Source organism: Terrapene carolina, unplaced genomic scaffold (genome assembly GCF_002925995.2).
Source record: "Terrapene carolina triunguis isolate 2854851 unplaced genomic scaffold, T_m_triunguis-2.0 Scaffold53, whole genome shotgun sequence".
Taxonomy (NCBI): Eukaryota; Metazoa; Chordata; order Testudines; family Emydidae; genus Terrapene; species Terrapene triunguis.
The window spans coordinates 20,123,773-20,150,442 of NW_020664404.1; the positions used below are offsets into that span (position 1 = coordinate 20,123,773).

The window sequence follows — 26,670 nt, forward strand, 5'->3', positions numbered from 1 at the left end:
GTCACACCATAACACTCCCCATTACTTCCTGGTGCTGCGTATGCTCGTAATTCTTGTATCGGGAGGGGGAGCGGGGAATGACAAGTTGAATGATTGATACCCAGACCTTCTGCACATAATTTAACATAGTTTTATCTTCTTCCCCTCTCTTCCTATTTCATTACCTGAAGATGATCAACTGAAACAGATACTCTAGAGACAGGAAGGCAGTTTCATTGGAGGATTAGGGAATAAGAGCATGAGGGACAGGAGAAGGGGAGGTAGGTAAGATGGCAAGAGCTAAGGAAGAAATTAGATGATCTGGATAGTGTACTTTTGGCGGTCCATTGGTAGGATGATTCAGAGGGGGATTGGGATGTACTTTCCCCACCCCTTTCTCAATTAGAACCGTCGTGCCAGAATTGGTCGGTTCTGCAAGATTGGTATCTATTTAGTATTTATTTTCCCTGATTTTCCCTTTTATGGAACTTGTTTCCATTTCACTTCTGTGCTGTAGATGGTATTAGATGTTCATATACTGAGAGCATTTTTTACAGATACTTAAAATGGTTTCCTTTTCTAACTTGTATCATCTGAGATCTTAATAGTTGGGGTACATATTGGCCTGGATTCTTCTGATTTCCATTTAATTTTCTGCAGTTTTTTTGCAGCTATACCACCTCTGAATATGTCACTGTTTGCAAGCTAAACAGGATTGTTTTAATTTAAATTTCCTGTCTTTCTTATTGGATACAATCTTTTTTTACCTTGCTATTTTAAACAATTCCACAATATAGCTGTGCATTTCTAAACAGCTACCATGTTACGCTCCATTGGTAGCTGCATTGTGAAGTTTATAAAATGCTTCAGAATACTTTGGGGAGAAAGAGATACTATACAAATATGAGGGTTCTTTTACCCAAATTTATGTCTTGAATACAATACAGCTAGATACCAATAGAAATATTTTGGAATCTCTTAATTATTTTTCCTAACTGAAGATTGTTGCCTCTTCTGTAGTAAGTAGATTTTTCAAGATGAAATCACTCTTTTAGTTCAAGTAGTTTAACACTTTATGTAAACTGCACACATGTTGAGAGATCTACTTCCGCGGAATTAGTGAAGCCCTACCCTGATTGTGTGTGTTCTCTGGGACAATTTTATATTTTGCCTAGGTGTGTGGTTGAAAAAAAATAAGTGACCCTTTATCAAGGGTATCAGCCTAATACCCTATAAAACTGAAGGTGACTTGTTCCAACCGGAGCTGAATATTTATTAACCCAGAGGAAACCTTGCACTTTGTCAAAGCTACAGAATTCCTGTGTCGCTGCCAGTGACTTACGTTTTCTCTTTTATCTCTGTAACTGTTAATTCATATTTCCTGACTATTGTATTCTGGTATGTATGAGAGTATGTGCGTGTGGTGGGTGGGTGGGTGGGTGGAGTCTGAAGGAAAAACAATTAAGTTTGGACTAGGCTTTCATGCTTGACATTCTGGTTCCATCTGATAGTGATATGAGTGGGATATCTGCAGGCACATGGAACGGTTTTTGACTACAGGCACTGGAAAGATGGCAATGCTTGTATCTAAATTAATTCCCAGCACTGTGGCCTCAGAGGGCATTGATGGAACATGAAACAAATGTAATGTGGTAGCTGGCAGTGCCAAACCCACCTGGAGGTTTGAGGATTAATTCTAAGGATTCAGGCTATGTCTGCACTGCCGCTTATGTCGTTCAGGGGTGTGAATAAGCTCCCCCACCGAGCGACATAAGTTACACCAACCTAAGCGCCAGTGTGGACAGCATGATGTTGGTGGGGAGAGTGTCTCCTGAAGACATAGCTACCACCTCTCACTGGGAGTGGATTGATTAAGTTGACGGGAAAGCTCTTTCCCATTGGCTGAGGGTGGCTACTCTAGAAAGCTTACAGCGGTGCAGCTGCGAGCTTTCTAGTGTAGCCATAGCCTCAGGATAGCCTTGACTAGGCCTAGTCAGTTAAATCAGCATGATGGAAATTTATCTGTGGACGCTTATCAACTTATTTTATGTACAACTAGTTTAGAGTTAATGTTGTTGTTTTACATTATTTCAAACCATTCGTTCATTAAGCCCTCCCCTCTGAGAATATTGTCCTTTTATATATGGGTATGTGGTTGAGAATTGCTGGCAGAGCATTTTTATGAATCCTTCAGTGTCCCAAAAACCAGTATAAGGGCTTGTCTACACTTACATTTTATAGCACTCTAACTTGCCTGCTCAGGGGGGTGAAAAATCACCCCCCCCTGAGCGCAGCAAGTCTGAGCACTTTAAAGCACTAGTGTAGACAGCCGCGCTCCCAGCGCTCAGAGCTAATCCCCTCTTGGAGGTGGATTACCAGGAGCGCTGGGAGAGCTCTCACAGCGCTCGCCCACGACCACACTCACTCTTCAAAGCGCTGCTGCGGCAGCGTTCCCGCGGCAGCACTTTGAAGTTTCCAGTGTAGACATACCCTCAGTTTGGAATGACATCTTCTAAAGAGGAATGTTAATGAGCAGTGGTGATCTAAGTTATAGATTGGGGGTGGGGGGGAAGGAAGAGGAATGAAAAACATAGGATCTGATATCCTAACCACTAACGTGGAAACTGTAACTATGTGCACTCAAGTTTAAAAAAAACCAAAAAAAAAAAACCCAAAAAACCCAACCTGTTATACAAAGGAAAGGAGGATAGAACAAATGAGCGTAGATTTGAGGATCCCAATCTTGAGCGGTATGGAAAGACTGCCAGCATTCTGCTTGGCATATAGGAGCCCAGGCTGTGGAATCTCTAAACAGTGGGAAGGGCAGTGTAAATTTTAAAAAATCAGAATTTTCCACAGAACAGAAATTCCAGTTTCGACCAGCTCTACTGCCTTAGAATTGCTGCGTGCAAATAGCTTAACCCCTCTGCTTTAGGGTTTCTGCATAGTTACTGTGTGTTTGGATTCATGCAGTAATAGACACACCTTTGCAACAGGGGCACTTAGAGCCTTGCATATTACAACAAATGAAGTAAAATAGCAGGTTATCCCTTTGCTTCCACACCTTTAAGCCAGCAGAACTTGGTCCCCAAGAAAGCACTACTTCTCTCCACAGCACAAGTCAAATCCCCATGAAACCCCACTCTCTGCTGCAGGCCCTGCAAATGTGTGTGCCTGGCATTGTTCTCTGAAAGTCACCGGAACAGTTTTGGACCAGGTGGAGGGCTGAGACCCCCTTCCGCAAGAAAGCTGTACTGCCAGACCTCTCTTCCAAGGAGATCAAGCTTCAGTAGCTCTACTGATTGCAACTGTAGTAGCGCAGCACAGGAAGTAGGTGGTTGCTCAGTGGTAAGGGCCTAAACCATTTTCAAAACTGACCATTCAGTAATGGTGGTTGCAGGAATGTTTAGGCTTTGTAAATGTTGTTAAATCACTAACAGCACCTTTAATTTGAGAATTTATTTAATCATACCTGATAAAATACTGTGTAGGGGAGAAAAGAGAAGACTAAAAGAATGCTGTTGCCAACGTAAGTTATTACAGTAACCTCTCATATATTTTAGCATTAGGTGTGCATTCTTGTGATTTAGTAAAGTAATTTATGTTTGGTTCAGTATGCTTATGCTTTGTAATCCATTTTTGAACAGACAATGTATTTTTGTTTGCTAAAGGATGAAGTCGAGGGGTGGGGGGGATTTGTTTAAAAAAAAAAAAAAAAAAAAATATTGCAATTGCAACCTTTTTCCATCAAGTCATACAGCTCCTGTGAATAACAAATGAGACTGTTGATTTAAGCTGCGTTTTTCTGCGTTCGTGGACTCCTTTGAAATCTGTGTAAACTAGTTAACCTAGTTTCAGTTCTTCAGAGCTCCTGGAGTTTTTTGTTTTAATGGAAAGAATTTTTAATCCCTCAGCATTCTGTGTGACTTTTCTATAGTGTGTAAACCCTTATTTTCTGTGGACAAGGTTCAACAGGTTGCAGCTGTGAATTCTCTTGGAAATCCGTTTCATTCATTAATAAACCTTAACGTTTGGTGTGAATCCTCATGTAGTTGGATGACTAGAGAAAGATTTATCAATATTTCATACCTTCCTCATGAAATAGATCAGGCAGTATTGCTTCTTCCGTCAGACACAAATACTTTATATTTTTAATTTGTGTTCTGTTCCCTTGTTTTATGGGTACTTCTCTACCAAATTAACATAGTTGATCTTCTGTTTCTTGAAAATAACTTCGACTGTTGCAGCTGTCATTTTTCATTAGTTGATGAGAACAGTGCAGTTTGATCTCAAGAGACTGGACGCTGTATATTTGCGCACGCGCACACACACCCTCATTATTCAGCAAAGTGTGTTCCTGAAGGCAGTCTCTTTGCAAAGTAAATAGTGGGATAAAAGTTCTTCCATTTCTCTTGTAAAATATATGTGGCATTAAGATATTTTTCAAATAAGAATTATATCTATTTGCCAGATATCCCTTGAGACTACTGTATGTATCAATCTAGCATTAAAATTATTTAAACAACTGAGTTCCTTGTCTACAGATCTATATAGGTAAAGCACAGGCAGTGCAACCTTCTCCACACCAGTGTCAATTGTATCTCATCCCAGGGCTGCAAAAGCTTTTTTGAGGGAGGCAGAAGGACTCAGTTTTCCTGCTTATTCAGTCCTTGGCCTCTCATCTAGGACTGCAGAAATAATTAAGAATGCCAACTACTTGGCTATGAGCATTGAGGGGAGAGGCGTCCTGGTCTGGGGATAAGATGTACCCATCAAGAACTAGACACATAGGCCACCAAACAAATGTATAATAGTAACCACTTCTTGTCACTATTAGTATCTGTCAGATTTTAAACAATGATGTAGAAGTGAAAAGTTTTAACTCCTAAGCCACCCAGCCCTTATTGCCTGGTACATCTTTACTATTTACCTTGCATGTTTGTGTAACCAACTTTCCCATGCTGTAAATAGATGTTCCATAATGCATTTCATACTGTACATTAGAAATGCCATCTATGGTCCAGTGAGTACTAGAAAATGCTTTTTTATCCATGCCACCTCCAAGAGCGCAAAGTCTCTCACTACTTAATTTAACAATTTAAATGGAAATTTACTTTACGTGTATAAAACTAAACTGTCTTCTGACCACTTCCTGAAATTTTCTGCTTCTGAATGTAACATTCTGTAAATCTCTGGTGGTGGTGTTTATAAATTAAGAAAGATGAACAATACAGTAACTCAACTACATGTACAATCTTGTTTTGCAGCTTGAGAAATTTGAACGCCTCTGCCAACAAACTAGAAACACTTCCTCCAGCTACCCTTTCTGAAGAGACCAACAGCATCTTACAGGAACTTTATTTGACCAATAACAACCTCACAGATAAATGTGTGCCCTTGTTAACGGGCCATCCACACCTGAAGATCCTGCATATGGCCTACAATCGGTTACAGAGCTTTCCTGCGAGGTAAGTAACTTCTTAGTGCTGCTTGTCTCTTTATTAGAAAGCAGTCTTAAGTGGAAAATGCGGAGTATATTTTCATAGCAAGTTCACAAATTGGAGTGTTGCATTTGTTTTTTAAGCGCATGAGCGCGTTGCCTGTACAATGGTGGGTTTGTCCATTGCCACTTGAATGTGTGTAACTACATGCTCTCATGTTGTACGCAGGAACGAATGCACTTTGTATGTTAATTTGTGAATTTATCTCTAGAGATTGTGTGCTATTCTCAACTAAGGAAAATCAGTGTACTCTCCTATTGCAGCCACGTTATGGAAATCCGGAAGCTGTTTCCACATAGTTAGCATAACTTGGTCGCTTTCCACACATATACCGAGGCCTTATCTACATGGCAAAATTGACCACAATAGTTATTCCAATATAGCACATCATGTGGATGCTTATTTTGGAATAAGAGTGCCTTTTTCCAGATTAGAGTAATGCATTTTCGAAGTGGATTAAACTAAAACAGAAAAAGACACTCTGATTGTGGAATTAGTGTCCGCTATTCTGGATTATCTATTGCACTTAAATTCACACCCTACTTTGATCCAGAATGTCTCTTAAGTGTGGACAAGCCAAGTGTAAGACTGGGGGTGCCACCAGATTCCAGAAGGTATATCATATCTGTCCTGATACGACATTTCGCACAGCCAGGCTACTGACACTGGTGCCCCATCTCACCCCTTCCTTCAAATTCTTTCCTTCCTCCCATCAGTACGAGGGCACTACATGCCACTCCTCCCTATCCTCCCTAGCACACTGCTTTCAGGGAGTAACACATGGGGGTGGGGGGGGAGAGCGAGAACACATGTTGCTCTGCAGAGAGCAACAGAATGAGGGGAACTCAGCAAGCATTCTGCAAGAGGGAATGGAAGCAGGATGCCAGGGGAAAGGTAAGGAAAGAGCATGGAGTAGGAAAAGAAAAAACAATATTAAAAGAGAAAAATATGAACAAAAAATAGAAATAAACACCAAGAATTTTTAAATTAAGAAATCAACGACACAAAATGGAACAATTGAGGCCTTGTGATGTAACCTTGCTGACATGACATGATAGGAAAGATGGCAGACACTGATCTCTTACAACAGTATGGGCCTACAATTTAAAAAAAAAAAAAAAACCACTGCTAAGCTTAAAATTTAAAAATAAGAGTACATCTAAAAAAATTCCTTAATCTCCCTTCTTTCTTTTCATAGTAAAATGGCCAAGCTTGAGGAGTTGGAAGAAATTGATATTAGTGGGAACAAATTGAAAGCCATTCCAACAACCATTATGAACTGTAGACGTATGCATACTGTGATTGCTCACTCCAACTGCATTGAAGTCTTCCCAGAAGTCATGCAACTTGTTGAAATAAAGGTATGGAATGGATGTGTTTTATAAAAAAAAAACACACAAGTTTTGAAAGGATTCTAGATGCTAGAAATAGTGTGAATAAAATGCCTCAAGAATAAGACCCTCATCTACACAGCCCATAGTACAGTGTGTTTGTAACCAGGCTGTGTTGTGTCCTTAGAAGTTTGTCACAGCACACATGTACTAGTCGTGTATGTGAATCCCAAATCCATCATGCTGCCTAACTACTACAGAGTTTTGCATTCTGTTGAAATCTGGGCAACTGTTACTGTCTTGGAGGACACCGTGCCAGAGGACATGAGGAATTCACTTTGGAATGGGCTGCTCCACAGGGCAAGGAAGGAAGGACCTGCTAACCAGGCACTTTTAGCAGGTCCTGGCTTCTCTGCAAAATAAGTATTAATTGTCTTCCTGTAGCCAGGTTGTATGTGTCATGAGTCAGTACTTGTAAGCATGACTGCTAACCATGTATGGAAATGAAGAATATTTAGAGCCAGCCATATCACTAACTGGTTTAAAAATACCTTTAAAAGCAATAGAGCAGGCAAGTCCTAAGGGGTAGTGATTGTATTCCAGAAGAGGAAAGATCTGGCAAATTATTTTGCAATCAACAGTCTCAGTAATATTTTGAAAATTACAGCTCAAGAACACATAGCTTTTAAAAATGTTTGTTTTGCTTAAAAAGAAGTAATACAAACCTGAGTTTTCCTTAAGAGATTCTATCTTTGGAGGAATGCAACAATTGAACGTGTTCAGGAAACTCTTGGTTGCCTCGTGTAAACTAAAATTTTGTCTTTTTTCCAGGCCATAACACAGAACTCTTAACAGGTCATGTGCTAATTTATCCAAGTAGAAAACATTTAAGGTATAATACTAGGGCTCTCAATCACAGTTAACTCAAGTGGTTAACTCAAAACAAATTAATTTGATTTAAAAAAATCATGATTAATATCCGTTTTAATTGCACTGTTAGTTAATAATAGAATGCCAGTTGAAATTTATTATAAATATTTTTGGATATTTTTCTACATTTTCAAATATATTGATTTCAGTTACAACACAATACAAAGTGTACAGTGCTCTCTTTATTGTTTTGATTGTAAATAATTGCACTGTAAAAATAGAGTATTTTTCAATTCACCTCATACAAGTACTGTAGAGTAATCTCTTTATCATGAAAGTGCAACATACAAATGTAGATTTTTGTTTGCTTTGTTACATAACTCACTCAAACAAAACAATGTAAAACTTCAGAGCCTACAAGTCCACTCGGTCCTACTTCTTGTTCAGCCAATCACTAAGCCACACAAGTTTGTTTACATTTATGACGTAATGCTGCCCTCTTCTTATTTGATGTCACCTGAAAGTGAGAACAGGCATTCACGTTGCACTTTTGTAGCCAGCATTGCAAGGTAAATAAGTTTTACATTGTTTTATATTTGAGTGCGGGGGGGGGGGAGGGGTGTGTGTGTGTGTGTGTGTGTGTATTTAAAAAAAAAATTACATATAAGTTGTATTTTCACAATAGAGATTGCACTACAGTACTTAGGTGAATTGAAAAATACGATTTCTTTTGTTTTTTTTATAGTGCAAATATTTGTAATAAAAATAATATAAAATGAGCACCATACACTTTGTATTCTGTGTTGTAATTGAAATCAATACATTTGGAAATATAGAAAACATCCAAAAATTTTTAAATAAATGGTATTCTATAAACAGCGCAATTAAAACGGCGATTAATCGTGATTAATTTTTTTAATCATTTGACAGCCCTATATAATACACAAATACCATCATAACACAGAGCCGGTTAACTGTATTTATCCTGAGACGTAAACAAAGTTGAGAGCAGGTTACGGTTACTGGACCAAAATGCTTACTATACTACTTCAACAGTGTTTGTGTGTGTGTGTGTGTGTGGGTGTGTGGTTTTTGTTGTTGTTGGTTTTTTGGGGTGAGGTGGGGGGGAGGGAGGGCTTGTGGAATATATAGTTCTGAGAACAGTCTGTATTTTTCAGTAAATCTGGTCACTCGAAACATAGTTACTAAGCTGCTGCTTGAGAATGAGCACATCTAAGGATGAGCTGCTTAGGCTGATTTTAGCCAGGATATGTAAAACAAAGTTGTGGATTTGGGATACTCCTCCCTCTTTGGAACAATAGCCAGAGGAAATTGAACGCCATTTAAAATTGATCTTTTAATTAAAGGAAGGGTTGGGGTGGAGGGGGGCAGACTTTCCGTGGGAAACATTTTTGACAAAAACTATACACTTTTGTGCTTTTTAAAAAAAGAATAATGTAAACATGCTGATGGGAAGCAAACAGCTTTTCTTGTGTTTCCGCTCATACTCCGCAAAAGCAGAAAGCCCTATGGAATAGTCAGTCTTCAAAATGCAGCTATTCTTTTGTAGCATCCTAAGAGAAAACAGGTTAGCAAGAAAAGAGGGAAAGGATTTGTTTTTCATTTTGTCAGGAGTTGCTTAGGCCTCATATTAAAATAGACAAGAAAGCCATTCTTGTATGAAAATTGTCCTCTCAGTTTCAGAAACACTTTATTAGAATATACAACAAAAGATAGGAGGAAATACTGCTCTGGGGCTTTTTCCTTAATGTACAGAAATACCCAGTTGGTACTTAGCCTGTTTTACCCAGGTATAAAGAACTTGGTCTCAGTCCAGTTCCCAGTAAATGGGTGTTCACATAACTACCAACCTAGCTCGCACTCTGAACAGAGAAGCTCTAGGCTTTGCAAGTTTGGAGGCCAAAGTGCCCATAAATTTTCTGGACCTTAAAAGATGAACCTCAGTTCTCATGGGGAGGAACTATCTGTTTGGAGCTTGAACTGCTGCTGATTGCTTTATCTGTTCCTTGGCTATATAGGAAATTCAGTCTTCAGGGCTGTCAATAATTCAGCGCCTTTGAAAAGTACCTAACTAAAGGGTATGTCTTCACTACCAACGTTAAAGCGCTTTAACATGACTGTGTAGTCGCAGCACTAGTGCTGGGAGAGAGCTTTCCCAGCGCTGTAAAAACACCCCCACAAGGGGAGATCTCCCAGCGCTGGTGCACTGTCTACACTGCCACTTTACAGCCTTGAAACTTGCATTGCTCAGGGGGGTGTTTTTTCACCCCCCTGAGCGAGGAAGTTTCAGCACTGTAAAGTATCAGTGTAGACAAGGCCTAAAGTTTATAACTTGTCTGAGGGCTTGTTTTGTTTCATCTAATCCCTAAATCTTTATATAAAGTCTCATTGTATGAGAGGCACAGTGTGAGTATCCATATACTATGATGAATAGTGTGCATGTGTACCCCATGCTATAGCAGTAATTGGTTAAGCTACAAGAATGTAATAATGGTGGTGGCATTAAAATAACTTTTAAATATATCACATAACTACTTATGGCCTGAGGTAAAAGTAATTGTAGTCTGTTTTCATGTTTAATTCTTCATCTTCTTGGGATGGTTAGATCTTGAATTTCAAATATCATGAAACGTGTGGGTTTTGTGCTTTGTGATGTACAAGTTGCAGAGGAAAGGTAATGTAGATAATGGAAACCATGTTCACTTATGCTTCAACTTCTGGACTTATGAATTAAAAATATTCAACTGGGGCCTTGAGAGCACAGCAGAGACAGGCTCCCTGTTCCAGGGCCTGGCCCCGAGTAGCCATTATAGGGAAAGTCTGGCTTTGGCCTTGGGCTGGAGGGAGCATTCTCAGTTGCTTTGTAGGGCCGGTGCATGTGCTGTCTGGTCAGCAACAGGAGCTTTGAGGGGATGGAGCATGCTTAGCGAGGATGGAATCTCTGGAGATTTTAGAAGCTAAAATCAAAATTCTCTATTGAGTATGTGTGAACAATTTTTCAGAGGCTTATAAATTGGCCACAATTGGGTGAATTTTCACAAGGATGGCAAAAGAGAGGTCGCTGACGCACAATTTGATTTAAAGGCTTGTGTGGACAATTGTAAATTGATTTAAACTTAGCTTATCAATTTTTTTTTAAGCAAATCATTTTAGGAAAGTTGACGCACAAGTTTGCATTGATTGAATTAAATCAATTTGTATCACACCTTTAGTTGAATTGGTTGTTGGGTTTAGTGCGCAAGAGCTGGGCGGTGTTGGTGGCCTGTGATATACACACGGTAAGACTAGATGATCTAGCCTTAAACTCTTACTCTGACAGTGGAAGTTTTGTGTGCAGATCAGCCCTCAGCAGGGTGTCACTTAGCTGATCAAGAGCATTATCTCTAGCAGGACACAGGAAAGTATGTACCTTGATTAGCAGAGACTGAGTACAGTGCACTTCATAAAACCACCCAAACAAAATGAGTTTTCAACTTTTGCTAATTTTTTCTCCTTTAAATTATGGCAATAGTAGTCCTACATGTAGATGGAGCAGGGGCAGGCAAATTTTTTTGGCCTGAGGGCCGCATCGGGTTTCCAAAATTGTATGGAGGGCCGGTTAGTGGAAGCTGTGCTGCCCCAAACAGCCAGGCATGGCCCGGCCCCGCCCCGCCCCCATCCAACCCCTCCTGCTTCTCACTCCCTGATGGCCCCACCGAAACCCCGGCCCCATCCACCCCCCCATTCCCTGTCCCCTGACAGCCCCCAGAATCCAAGCCCCGACACTCCCTCCAACACCTCTTCTCATTCCTGACTGCCCCCCCCGGACATCTGCCTCATCCAACTCCCTGTCCCCTGACTGCCCCCCATCCAACTCCTCCTCTCATTCCTGACTCTCTCTCCCCCACCCCGGGACCCCTACCCCATCCAACCACCCCGTCTTCCTGACTGCTCCCAGAACCCCTGCCCCTGACTGCCCCCACCACTGCATCCAACCCCCCCTCATTCCTGACTGCCTGCCCCCATTCAACCCCACTGTTCCCTGCCCTCTGACCACCCCGATCCCTATCCACACCCCCGCCCCCTAACTACCACCCTGAACTCCCCTGCCCTCTATCCATCCCCATCCCCACCCCCTCCCCGCTCCCCACCTCCTTACCGCGCTCTCTGGAGCAGCCACGCCACCCCGTAGCACAGAGTACCGGGTCAGGCCGGGCTCTGCAGCTGCGCTGCCCCAGGAATTCACAGCCCTGCCGCGCAGAGCATTGCGCTGCCGGCGGAGCAAGCTGAGGGGGAACAGCAGGGGAGGGGCCAGGGGCTAGCCTCCCGGGGCAGGAGCTCAGGGCTGGGCAGGAGGGTCCCGCGGGCCGTAGTTTGCCCACCTCTGAGATAGAGAATGGGTGCTGAATGATGTCTCCAGCAACACGAGTCATGGTGATCCCCATCTCTAGGGTCTGTGTTGCCTGTATGTAACTAATGGGAATTTCCATGTGTTATTTTATGCTTTAGAAAATTTATATCTGAGCAGAATTTATTTTTTTCCTATCTGCCTTGAATTTTGTAAGCTTGAAAAACAATTTTTATAAAAAGAGTAATTTCCTAGCAACATGGCTCTGCTTTCTGGGTCAAACCAACTGGGATATATGTTCTTGCATACTTAAGCAAAGTTCAGCTGTACTGACTCACCCTTTTGACTGGATCCAGGTTTACCCTGCTGGGTTCACAGTGTATATTCTAGGTTGAGAGTATCTAACTCTTCTGCTGTAATTACAGGGTGTCTTTCCAGAAATAACTGTTTTGGTTGAATCACTTTATTATACGGTTGCTGTTGGAACACTTGACAATTTTGAAGTTTTCTCCTTGTCTCACTCTCTTGGTCTTTATAGAGAGATTCCAGAGTATCAGTGAAGATCTGTTACAAGTAGTACATTTTTGAAGAAGAGAATCTTAACTTTGATAGCTGTTCTCTGAGTTATAATAGCTCTCCCTCACTAAAAAGTCATCTTCAGCCACAATTAGGGATACTGTAATGTGCCCATGAGCTGCAGACAAGACGTGACTCCTAGTAATAGCGCTGTCAAGACAGCTGGGTAACCGGCTGTGGCTGGAACAGGAGCAGTCTGTCAGAACTACCAGGTTCGTGGATGACTTGTGCTCTGAACACTCATCTCTCATACTTTGGAACAAATATATTTAAGATTCATCCTTCTTTGCCTCCCCACTTTGCCCAAACTAAATTTGGAGGGCAGGGAGGTATCTGCCTGATCGAGTGGAAATCTATATACATTTGAGTAATCTTGGTGCTGTACAAGCCGAGTTGATACTTCTTGCATTAAAATGACACATCAGGCAATCCAAATCTGTGATATGATCGGAATTAGAAATTTGTTCTTTCCTGTTTGTATATGGAGTAGAGCGAGAGCTAGATTTAACTGAAGAAACACCTTGTTATCCTTTGGGATAAGGCTGCAGAGAATTTTTAAAATCATCCTAGCGTGGCAACAAAAGTTATGCCTTCTGGTGCCAAAGGATTAGAGTTGCTGCAACCAAGGCATTGCTGTGTTTATAGGTGCTAGGAGTGTCCGAGAGCACTACAACCAGCTAAATCAAAGTTACGCAATAGCCTTCAGACAGTCCTGTGACTTCATAGTTTTGGTTTTGTTTTCTATTAAATCTTGAAAGGAGCATGGAATAAAAGGGCAGTGCATTGACATGGCCTTGAAAAGCCAGAGGGGTAATAAGTAGGGTTTAGGGCTGTCAAGCGATTAAAAAAATTAATCGCGCTGTTAATAATAGAATACCATTTATTTAAATATTTGTGGATGTTTTCTACATTTTCAAATGTATTCATTTCAATTGCAACAGAAAAAACAAATGTACAGTGCTCACTTTATATTTATTTTGTATTACAAACATTTGCACTGTAAAAAAAACAAAAGAAATAGTATTTTTCAATTCCCCCTTTACCAGTACTTTAGTGCAATCTCTTTATCATGAAAGTTGAACTTACAAATGTGGAATTATGTACAAAAACCACTACATTTAGAAATAAAACAATGTAAAATTTTAGAGCCTGCAAGTCCACTCAGTCCTACTTCTTGTTCAGCCAATTGCTCAGACAAACAAGTTTGTTTACATTTGCAGGAGATAATGCTGCCGCTTCTTGTTTACGTCGTCACCTGAAAGTGAAAACAGGCGTTCGCATGGCACTGTCATAGCCGACGTCGGAAGATATTTACGTGCCAAATGCGCTAAAGATTCATACGTCCCTTCATGCTTCAACCACCATTCCAGAGGACATGCGTCCATGCTGATGATGGGTTCTGCTTGATAACGATTCAAAACAGTGCTGACCAATACATGTTCATTTTCATCAGCTAAGTCAGATGGCACCAACAGAAGATTGATTTTCTTTTTTAGTGGTTCGGGTTCTGTAGTTTCTGGATCGGAGTTTTGCTCTTTTAACACATCTGAAAGCATGCTCCACACCTCATCCCTCTCAGATTTTAAAAGGCCCTTCAGATTCATAAACTTTTGGTTGAGTGCTGTATCTATCCTTAAAAATCTCACATTGTTACCTTCTTTGCGTTTTGTCAGATCTGCAGTGAAGGTGTTCTTAAAACAAACAAGATGTGCTGGGTCATCATCCGAGACTGCTATAACATGAAATATATGGCAGAATGCGGGTAAAACAGAACAGGAGACATACAATTCTCTCCCAAGGAGTTCAGGCACAAATTTAATTAATGCATTATTTTTTTAACGAGTGTCATCAGCATGGAAGCATGTCCTTTGGAATGCTCACTGAAACATGAAGGAACACATGAATCTTTAGCGCATCTGGCACGTAAATATCTTGCGACACCGGCTACGACAGTGCCATGCGAACGCCTGTTCTTGCTTTCAGGTGACATTGTAATTAAGAAGCGGTCAGCATTATCTCCCATAAATGTAAACCAACTTGTTTGTCTTTGTGATTGGCTGAACAAGAAGTAGGACTGAGTGGACTTGTAGGCTAAACTAATTTTAAACTAGTAAGTTTAAGTTTTACACTGTTTTGTTTTTGAGCGCCATTATGTAACAAAAAAATCTACTTTTGTAAGTTGCACTTTCACAATAGAGATTGTACTACAGAACTTGTGAGGTGAATTGAAAAATACTATAGCTTTTGTCTATCATTTTTACAGTGCAAATATTTGTAATAAAAAATAATAAAGTGAGCACTGTACACTTTGTATTCTGTGTTGTAATTGAAGTCAATATATTTGAAAATGTAGAAAAACATCTAAAAATATTTAATAAATTTCAATTGGGATTCGGTTGTTGCAATTAAAACTGGAATTAATCACGATTAATTTTTTTAAGTTAATCATGTGAGTGAACTGCAATTAATTGACGGCCCTACTAGGGATCAATTCCTGAAAAGTAAACTACAGTGAATCCGAAGGACCCCAGCTGTAGTAGGGGAGGGGAAAAGCAAAAATCTCAATACATTAGCTGTTGTGTTGAGATTTCCACCATTTTTGTTCATCTGAAGGATCCAAATTCTGGTTCGATCCTCCTATGCTTAAATAATGCCAGCAGAGTTGGAATTCGGGCATTGGATTTTAAGACCTCCATATCAGGTAGTCTCTAGTTTCAGGGTTTTAGAAGTATTACTTGTAATAGAAATTCAATTTAATCTGTACATACTTTAAACTATATTATTGAAATCCTAGAATTAAAGAGAGGAAAGGGGGAGGGGGCCTTTTTAGGCCATCTGATCCCTTTTCAGTACAAGATTGGCATTACAGTATAGTCTCAAGCATCTTGTCTAATGTGCGTATTTTAAATCAGACATGGGCTATCACGCTATCCTTGGCGATTATTTGACAGACAGATAAGGTGTACTCTCAGTAAAGTTACCCTGGTACTCAACCTAAATTTTCCTTTTCATCCATCTCGCTCTTCTTGCTTTTACTCACTGAAAATGGAAGTTATATGTTGCCTCTTAGTCATCTTTTAGCTAAAAGATGTGCATTTAGTTTTTTAATCATTTCTTAAGTCAGCCCCTTCAGACCCCACTAACCATTCTTGTTGCTCTGTTTTGACACACACCTAAATGGAGGTTCCTAGAACAGGGTACAAATATTACAGTGCTTACTCACAAAGACCATGCCGTTTCTCCTGGATCCATGTTGATAAGCTTCTGGGTATTCTGCTCAAACTGCATTCGGGGGTTTTGCCAAATATTGTACTAGCCTATATAATTTGCTGTCTACTTCCTAGATTCCAAACATTTCCCTTCTATTGTGCATTATTTTTCCGAAATGTATTGACTCTTATTTTTCCTGAGCAAATTTGCTTTATTTTTGCCTGCTTGATTTTTGTTCTCTTGGGTTTTCCCCCCCCCGGTGTTTATAGGTGCCCCCCCCTCCCAATATAGAACCAGCTACAAATTTAATATTTGTCTTCAAGATATTTAACAATGTTAATTAAAACTAGGATTAATATTGATTCCCCTCTTCCCAACACAATACTTTGCCATTTATAACACTTTATTTTAATATCTTTCAGCCAGTTTTCAATCCTTGTCAGTGCTCATATCCAAGCCAGTTTGAATTGACTCCCAAGTAAGATTTTTTTTATGCCACACTGAAGTTCAGATCTGTTGCATCTATGGTTTCCTTTATCTAGAGTTTCCAGGTGTCCGGTTTTCGACTAGAACGCCTGGTGGAAAAGGGACCCTGGTGGCTCCAGTCAGCACTGCTGACTGGGCCGTTAATAGTCTGGTTGGCTGCCCACAGCAGGGTGCCTGCCCAGCTCTGCGCAGCTCCTAGGAAACTGCCAGCATCTCCCTCTGGCTCCTAGGTGGAGGCATGGCCAAGCAGCTCCGCAAGCTGCTCCTGCCTGCAGGCACCGCCTTCGCAACTCCCATTGGCTGCGGTTCCTGGCCAGTGGGAGCTTTGGAGCTGGCGCTCAGGGTGAGGACAGTGCATGGAGCTGCCTGGTTGTGCTTCCGCCTAGGAGCCAGAGGGAGATGTTCCTGCTTCTGGGAGCTGCCTGAGATAAGCGCCACCCAGAGCCTGCACCCCTGCCCTGAGCTCCCTCCCAGAGCCCACACTCCCTTCCGAACCCCAACCCCCAGCCCTGAGCCCCCTCCTGCACCCCAAACCCTTCACCCCTGGCCCCAGCCAGAGCCCACACCCCAACACCTTGCCCCAGCCTGGAGCCCCCTCCTGCACCCCCAGCCCAGAACCCATACCCTTCCCACGCCCCAACCCCTTGCCCCAGCCCAGAGCCCCCTCCTTCACCCCAAATCCCACATCTCCAGCCTCACCTCAGAGCCTGCACCCCGAGCCAGAGCCCTTACCCCTTGTCTCACCCCAGCCCAGTGAAAGTGAGTGAGTGAGGGTGGGGGAGAGCAAGCGACGGGGGGGCTCAGGGAAGGGGCAGGGCAAGGGTGTTCGATTTTTCTGCAAATAGAAAATTTTAACCCTACTTTTATCCGCTAAGTGGCAAACAATTGTTTTGAAGTCATTCTCTTTTCACGAGTCATTAGTTTTTTTTCTATTTAACATACATTTAATTTTAAACAAACCCTATCTTTTTAAAAATTGCATAATATATGATGTATACAGTAAGCATGGCTAGGATACTAGCATTTGTGTACGAACAACAGACCAGACCCTTAACACAGGGTGAATTAAAAAAAACATTGGATTTTTGTATTTAAATTAAATCCATCTTTCCTTTTAAAAATAAACCTATTTGAAATTTTGGCAACCTACATGAAACAAAAAACTATAATCTTGACCGCTTATATTAAATTTTAAAAAATTATTACAAAGAGTATGTTTGCTGCCGAAGTTTTAAAGAAAGTCAAACCACTGAACTAGTAGAAGTCACTGGCTCAGCCCCTAGAACCAGAGTTTGTTGAAGGGCTAAACGAGCTTTTGACAGCAGTTGCCTCTTCTGCAGGTACGGAGAGAGTATCTTTTTCATTTCAGTTTTCAACTAGTTCAGTTCAGTATCTAGTTCATTTAAAGTTGAGAAACCAACTGGGAGGTAGGAAAACTTGTTTTCCTCTTCCAATCTGAATAAAAAGTAGGTGTGAGAGAGCAAGATCTGCTAGCTCTAAAATCTTGAAGGGTATGGTGATCAGAAACTATCGGATCAGTTCATTAATACAGTTAATACTTCCTTTGTTATATGTTGCTTAGTTTCAAATGGAAAACAAGTTTTAATTTCTTTCGTATGTATTCAGCACACTTAAGGTGATTTTATTTGACTAATATAAATTTTTAAATGCTGTTTTTGTGCATTTTTAATTTAATTCCAGTTTCCATTCAAGTAAAGCTCAACACAAGTCACGAGTAAATAAAACAGTAATTTAAAAAAAAAAAATTAATGGAGATATCCTATCTCCTAGAACTGGAAGGGACCTTGAAAGGTCATCGAGTCCAGCCCCCTGCCTTCACTAGCAGGACCAAGTACTGATTTTGCCCCAGATCCCTAAGTGGCCCCCTCAAGGATTGAACTCACAACCCTGGGTTTAGCAGGCCAATGCTCAAACCACTGAGCTATCCCTCCCCCCTTTGCATTTAGTAAAGAGGAAATGCATCATTCATCATTTTTATACACACACACACACACACACACACACACACACACACACACACACACACACACACACACACACACACACACACACACACACACACACACACACACACACACACGTTAGGCTATGTAATTGCTTAAGTAAATGTGTATGGATATAGTGTATCTTCCTGTTCAGCAAAAAGTACCAAATTTAGTAGAAAGGGTATACTTAGTTGAAAATCAACAAATTTTAATGGTTACAAACCAGTGAGAATCAACTTTTCTTTATGAAAATAAATAAAACGTACAAATGCAAAACAAGCTTAAAATGTATTTAAATTATTTTTTTCTGGTTGCTAATTTAAATCAATCCACCTGTGTTGATACAGACATTAAGACTAGTAAGTAATGGGAGGGGCACAAACATATTTTCAGGTGTCCTATGATGTCTTTGAAGATTACAGATGAATTTTCATACTGCGTTTAGTAAGAAAGAGATTTATGTAAATGTATGATGCAGATTTTGGATTCAGTCATTGTCATGTGTAAGGCATGTATACTTTTAATTTAGCCAGAAAGTTACCAGGTCCCTCTCCAAGTTCGCTCCCTCTCTTTTCCCACTTCTTTCTGCAGTGTGTGGACCTGAGCTGCAATGAACTGAGTGAAATCACATTACCTGAAAACCTGCCTCCAAAACTACAGGAACTAGACCTGACCGGAAACCCCAGACTCGTCCTGGATCACAAAACCCTAGAGTTGCTGAAGTAAGTAAAATGTCTTTTTAATAATGCAGGAGGTAGAATGACTCTAAAGGCATGTGGGACAAGAACCCAGTACACAAGCTTGAGACATACATGTCTTTTCAAGGAGTACAGCTTTTTATTGCCAGAGGGGCAAAAAGGCAACAAATGTGTAGGTAATTCAGAAAATTAAGGCTTTTCTAAACAGAATTATTTTACCCGCACACAAATACAATTGCTGTCAAATACCATTCCTAATCAAAACCAGCTGTAACTACTGTGGGGGTGATTTGACCTAATTTTTCACTCCATACATTGGATCCCAACAAAATACATTAGTTTATTCCACTACTGAGATGCACATAGCTTGAAAGGATTGGTTTCCTCCCTTGTCCTCTCACTGTCTCTTGGCACAATCCTGTACTTCTTTCCACTTGACTCTGCTTTGTATGACTTGTGGCTTTTAAAGACCCACTTCTGCCATACTGCCTGCAGTGAAGCTTGGTTGTCTTGTTTGGGTTCTTTCTGTCCTTTTATTGTGAGCTCTTTGGAACGGGGATCATCCCTTATTGAATGTCTGGAAAGCACCTAGCACATTATAGGTGCCACCATAAATAATTGGGTTGGTGCATAGATAAGCAATTTATTTTGAGCCTATATTGATTCCTTCCACAGAGTGTTCTGGGTTTTTTCCCAGAAGTTTAGGTGTTATAGTGGTTCTGCCTTCAAGCCTCTCATATTCTTTATGGCCAGAGCTATCTACACCAACTCTGAGGCTCTTTGCCTGCCTGATCCTTCTAGCCTGTTAGCTACTTACAGACCAAATAGATTCACGGAACAGTTTAGATTTTTTTTTTTAAAGGTTAAGCATCTGTTTATGTAACTCTACTTTAAACAATTTTCCAACAAACAGTGCAGTATTAAATTTCACCTGTCACAAGTGATGCTTGTTCACATTAAATTTGTTCTCTTTTAACAATTAAATCTTGGTATCTTATTGCATTAAACTAAACAGAGAAAAATTATTTAAGACCAGTAACCTAGGTTAAATGGGAATTTAAGGCAAGTGTTTGATAGTTGAAAATAAATGTCAGTATTATACAGCGAACAAGGCATATTATCCTTCTCTATTTTAGGAGTTACCTTAACACAACAGCAGTACAGAAATATGTCTCTGTTCTGCAGTTGACTTCTGAGGATGGTAATTGAATTATGCTTAATTCTATTACAATGGCAAATCGCTCTAATCCACATGTGGATGACCAGTGCAGTATGTGCAATAGAGAACTACCATAAAGATTGCATGTTGATTTTTAGTCCTAAAAGTGCTACACCTAATCATGTAGAAATGTAATTTTATCACTTTTACTGAAAGCACTCTGCCAACAATGTGAGGTAGCTGATACCCTCATTTTACAGATGGGTAATCTGAGGCATAGAGTTTATGGTTTACCCAAGGTCAGTAGTCTTTAGCAAAACCAAGAATTGAAACCAAGTATCCTGATTCAGTCCTCTGCTGTAATCACCAGATAGTCTCACTCTTAAATGCAAGGTACGTTGTTCACCAGGGGAACATTTATCAGCCAATAAAATTTCACCAGTGACCCTTCATTTTAAATGTATTTATCTTCATTAAGACTTCAGTATATTAACACTGAAGGAATTCTTAATCTAAATTGCTTTTCGCTGTTTAAGTAGTTTGTTCAGTTTCTGCTTCTCAGTTCGGACAATGAAAACAGACTAGACAATTTTACTACAGTCCTTATCAATTTCTTGTCACTTTCAGGTTACCACAGTGCTGCAATTTTTAAGTTGGGAGCAATGCAAAAGAAATGTCTTAATTTACAAACTCTCTGCACTGGTGTATTAGTTTTTTAAACTTCATGGAAACTTGTCTTCTGGTCTTAAGATTATTAAAGGAGCCAAATGTAGGGTTGCATTTGACCTGATGCTGTCTTTCTAACAATGCATCACAAGACTCAGATCTCTCCATGAGAGTTTTTAAATTATCCTCTGTTGATCACACACACACACACACACACACACACACACACATATCTCATAGCAAATAAGTAAATGACTTAGTGCAAGTTGATAAATTAATTGGTTAATAACATAGTAAAAGCATCCTGATTGGTTAATATCTTAGATTACTTAATAATTAAATCACACTGTTTTAATATCATCTGTTGCAAAGAGCCACAAGAGGCACATTAAAGAGCCACTTGCCGCTTGTGAGCGTCAGTCTGAGTAGCACTGGTCTAATAGATGGTTTGCTGGCAGGAAGGACCATTCTTTGCATTATGTCCAATTACTGAAGATACAAAGGAGTCACTGCTGGTTTTTCCCAGTTGCCTGTCAGAGATGCAGTGGAGTTGTGTGAAATTCCTCATTTTATGGATTTGGTTCATGACAAAAGATCACATTGCTTAAAGAAAGTCTATTGTAAATCTAGGTGCTGATGGCACTGACTGGACTAGAATTCTGTTCTGAGCAGATCACAACCAGTAAAAGTGCCACTAAACACACTAGGGAGTAACTCTCTGGAGGGGGAAGGATAAAAGGGTTGGGGGGGGAGGATCCAAAAAAGGCCAGTTTAGGACCCAAGGTGGGAAGTAATGCCATCTAGGAGTGTACAAGAGCCTCCAAAGGAACAGAATTAGAAAAACAAAACTGCTACAGGCCTAGATCTGGTATAATCTTTTCCAAGTGTGAGAAGGTGGTCAGAGGTAAAATAGATAATAAATAGGGCATGAAAATGCAGACTTTTCCCCTATCTTACGTAACCATCCAAATTAAGTTTTGCATAAAACTAATAGCTACTGAATTCAAGCCTAGTCATGACTGTCCTACTTAGCTTTGTTTTCTGGGTGTAGTTATGCACTAGAAGATAATCCTAATTGCTTTTTAATAGAGGCTTACTATATTGCAAAAATAGTTTGTTTTTAATAATGTACAGGAAATTTGCAAATAGTTCTAAAGAAGTGATCCTCTTCTTCTATGAAACTTTGAGACTGGGAGTTGGAATTTCTCCAGTACTGAATGCTCCTGCTAAATGCCATGAGTGTCCTTGGTCTGTCAGTGCCAAAGGGGTGAGAGGGTGGCAAATTCAGTTCTCAGAAATCCATTTGTATCCAAGTTCCTGCTTCCTGGAAAACAAGTGCAGTGTACACGAGCCACTTCAATATCTGCTGTAAATTGCATTTGTATATAGTTTATACAGAACTGCAAGTAGCATTACTTTAAAACGGGTCTGTTTTTTTGTTTCTTGATTAGTGACCGTTCTTATCAGGTATATTAGAAGTATATTAAGTTTTCCTTCTGTTTGACACTTAGAAGGGTATGGAACCCAGAGACTAATATGTAAACGTCAGTAGTTTGAGCATTACTTGGGGAATTTTTGTTTGTTTTTAATGTGCTCTGGCAAGTGCATGCCCTACTTATTTATTTGTGTAGGAAAAGACTCTGATCCAGATACAGCAGCCCTAATTTAAGTTGTTTGAGGAAAAGTTCCAAGGCCATGCAGATTGTGCACACACAATTTCTTAGCATTTCACAGTTTTAACAGGCAGTGAGGGTTTGGGTAGGGGGAAATGCATGTTTAAATAGAGTGAATAGACAGACCTTTTATGTTTGTCCTTTTTATAATGCATTTGTATCACTGAAAGGCTCTGGTGCCTTTGAAGATGTTGCAATATGCGGAGAACTTGCTTAACTGCTAACGGAGCAGAACAACAGGGGGTCAGGTTTTTTCCTCCACATACAGTAGCAGTATGAAAAGATGGGTACGAACATATGGGGTTGGCCCCTTTTAAAAGCTGTATTGTGCTGCCTACCATTTCAGGTGTTCGAAATTCAGACCAGAGTTTACACTGATAGTTAATTGGAGGGAGGAGGGATCCAATACCCTAAGTAAAAGCTACCACTCCAGAGTGAGGGGGAAGAGAATGACCATTCTTATAGCTAGAGCACAACCTGAAGGCCCCCAGAGGGAAAAGCATCCTCATATTCGCTTTTAGGCATTTTCATAAGAAGTTTTAGAACATTGCTCTATTTTCAGCTTTTGGCTTGGGTGAGGGGAAAAAAGCTGGATGTGGTGGTGATATGGGAGCTTTCATTTTAATACAGTAAAAATCAAATGCAGAAAGGTCTCACTTTGGAAATGGATAAAAGAAATGCATAAGTTAGATAGGATTTTCCCCCGTGCCGCCTCTCCATATCTTCAGGCCAGTGGTACATTCTGCTTGTGTTTTCTGCAGAGCCAAGGTTAAGTTTCAAATAGCTGCGAAAAGACAAGACAAAGTTAACGCAAACAGTAATGAAATAGACCTGCATTGGACTGCTTATTGCTTGTTCTATTCCTGTGTGTATTCTGACGGATAACATTCTACACACTCTAAGCGTTTCCCCTTACAGGGACACCTCGTTTTCTTAAATGTAGTCTTCTTAGTGTATGCACAGCATGCCACAAGTGGCAGGTGACTAGGACAATTGGGACAATAAAAGCTTCCTTACAATTTTAAGATAGCAATGACTTTAAGCTAAAGGTCTGTAATATCTTAAACAATTCATTGGGCTTTTTTCTTTTCCCTTCTCATTGCAGTAACATTCGTTGTTTCAAGATTGACCAACCGTCAGCTGGTGATGCTTCAGGAGCCCCAGCAGTGTGGAGTCATGGTTATACCGAAGCTTCGGGAGTTAAGAACAAGTCAGTACTGGTTTGGTATCAGCACAGAGGTGCTCTGCTGCTGGAACACTTCTGTATTTTTTTTAAAAAAAGGCCCTACAAAGAAACTCTTTTCTTAGGAGAAAGTTAGTTGGAGACATTCATCTCTCAAAAGCAGAGGCCATGGCATGACTTATATCTGTAAACTAGGCCCCTGCCTGGCTCTCATATTTCTTCTTTGTTAAAGGAGTTGCTAAGATACACGTTTTACTGATGCATTTTGTCTATATAAGACTCCACTATTTGCAAAAGACCCAAGTGCTTAAATGCATCTCCGCTCTTTGAAAAGCCTCTTTATCTTTCGCTGAAGTATGTGTCCCAAGCAAATCAGGGATGCTGCTGGAAGAGAAGTGGCTTAAACTGCATATTCCTACACTACTGACTGGTCCTTTTTTAAAGACTAAAGCAGCCCTTGACAAATAACATCTCAGGGGCCTAACATGTTAACTGCTTGTATGCCGCTGGTTATATGATGCATCTCACCTTAATGGTCCATGAATAACTTCTACAAATCTTTTTGCACTTCCAGTTGAGGTTTTCAAACACTTGAGTCAAGGGACAGCAAGCTTGACTCGGCATTCTGTTAAATGTATCAACAGATTAAAATGATTATCACTTAGAGTAACAATGACAACTTTAAGGGGCTAGAGGGCTGAATTATGAACTATGGTGTTCTGTTTCCATCCCCCTTCACCCATTTACACAATGCAGCATATGAAATAAGTATTGAAAAGAATTAAGACTGGCTAGGTATACCAAGTTAGTTTGTGTTGACCAGCTCACCAAGGCTTTGCTGTGGTAGTGGTGCTGTGAGCAGGAGTTGCTCAAACAGTGAATTGCTGACCTCTACATATGTGCTTGTTTTTAACACTACATCATTTAGAAGCTAGAGTCGGAGAGCACAAAACAATCCATGGGATTGTTCATAGCAGGTCCTGAGGGGTCGGAAGGCTTCCTCCTTAGCTCCGATAGCTTAGTGGAAATGGAGGTGTGAACCTACTTTTCTTTGTGAATTTGTAGATTGAATATTACTGTCTGGCTGTTCAGTTGGTCTTACTTACTCCAGCTGTCAGTCAGCATGCATCCACATCATAAAACCCATGTCACGGTTTATTCCATGTTGGCAGCCTCGACCTTATGTGGTCTGAACTACCCTCTCACTCCTAAAGACACTTATTTCCGTACTTTGATGAAGCATGTTCAAGGGGGCAGTATGGAGAATCTTGCTTTTCAGCTTCCTGTGCTCACTTTTCATGGGTAAACTTAAGAGTAAACAGTGCAGTAGCTTTCTCGGTTTTTCCTACTAATTTTTTTTTTTAAATCACAAAAATAAAGGCTGCACTTTACATGCCAGAAAAGTTGAAAAATCATTAGGGGGTCTCTGTTTCAACCTCTTTGTTGCTCTCTCTTTACCATGGAATTTAACAGTACCGTAAATGCTACTTATGATGTTCACTACCAGGATCTGAAATGAAACTTCATAACTCATGAAAGTTTGTGACGCTTATTATAATCTGATCTTCCTTCAAGCTGCACATCCTGGTCAGAACAGTGAGAAAAGAATTGAGGAGTGTTAAAATGATCATCTGGTACAAATGCTTATTTATTAAAAACCCATTTTTGGTTTTCTTTTTCCTTAGACTGTGTGTGGCGGCTCTTTCAGCCAATAATTTCTGTGACAACAGGGAGGCGCTGTACGGAGTCTTTGATGGTGATCGCAACGTGGAAGTGCCCTACCTTCTGCAGTGTACAATGAGTGATATCTTGGCAGAAGAGCTGCAAAAAACAAAGAGTGAAGAGGAATACATGATCAACACTTTCATCGTTATGCAGAGGTTAATCCCAGATCTTCAATTTTTGTCATATTCCTCCATATGTGGATCAGTTAGCATACTTGCTTCTATCCCAGAGCTGTTTTTTTTCCCACAGTTTTCTAAATGATTTCGTTTGCTAGCTTGTTTCTTAATTGCTTGTTTTTTTAATTGTGACCTGTTGTTGCACACACGTCCTAAAATGCTCATGACCAAGGAATGGATATTTTCTCTTTTTTGAGATGTGCTTAATTTCTTTAAAAGTCTCATTGTTGAGAATTGCTAATATTTAAAATAGTGATGTGACTTTTGTTTCCTGAGACTGATCATCTTTAAACATCCCCCTCCTCCTACAACTTGCAAAGCCCGGCATGTTTCAGCCTGTCCCTCTGCACCAGTTCAGATGATCATAAACATCAAAACTCTTGTTGAGGATATGCATTCTAACTGTTTAACTGCATATTTTCAACCGTAAAATTGAATTCTTTGAGCCAGGCATAAAGAAATGATGCTAGAACTATGATGTAGTAGGTATTTTTGGTTATTTGAAAACCAGCGTATGCTGCTGTTGACAATATAAGAGACTGTGCCTTGGGGAATAGAGCTGAATGAAGAGGATCAGACAAAAGAGAAGGAAGAGGTGGGGAAAGCAAAGAAGACATGCAAATAGGCTTGACTACACGGCCTCACAGTGTGGACTACGGAGGTGTGAATTGCTGTGTGCGGTAAAGGACTGTGTTAACGTGAACTAGGCCCCTTCTAGTTTGTGCTAGCAAGGTCTACACGGGGCAGTTGCAGTGCAACTCTTCAGTGCACGCTACGCCCCTCATCGTCCACAATGCAGGGCCATGGATTCCTATGTCTGAGGGCTTGTTAATATTTGTCAGACAGTCGCTTCCTGAAAAGATCCAATTCCTACGTCAGGAAGTAAGAGCAATAAGATCAAACTGAATTAACTGTACACAAGGAAAAAAGGGGGACTGTGCCCTTTGCTTCTGTAATACTGCGCCTCCCCATTTTTATCATTGCTTGGGACATTGCCTCACTCTGACAGGTGTTGGAAGTGAATCCTGCAGTATGATTAGAATCCTAGGTATGAGACAGGGAAAGTACCTAATAGGTGTCCTT

At 40.4% G+C, this 26,670-nt stretch overlaps 1 protein-coding gene across 1 annotated transcript in view; it reads left to right on the forward strand.

Moving 5' to 3' along the window:
* The window catches only part of PHLPP1 (PH domain and leucine rich repeat protein phosphatase 1), a 225,644-nt gene that overhangs the window by 191,571 nt on the left and 7,403 nt on the right, over positions 1-26,670 (forward strand). The window contains exons 11-15 of the mRNA XM_024203917.2: positions 5,247-5,447; positions 6,679-6,841; positions 18,899-19,029; positions 23,609-23,713; positions 25,372-25,566. Of these exons, the coding sequence (XP_024059685.2) occupies positions 5,247-5,447; positions 6,679-6,841; positions 18,899-19,029; positions 23,609-23,713; positions 25,372-25,566 (795 nt within the window). The remainder of the gene's footprint in view (positions 1-5,246; positions 5,448-6,678; positions 6,842-18,898; positions 19,030-23,608; positions 23,714-25,371; positions 25,567-26,670) is intronic.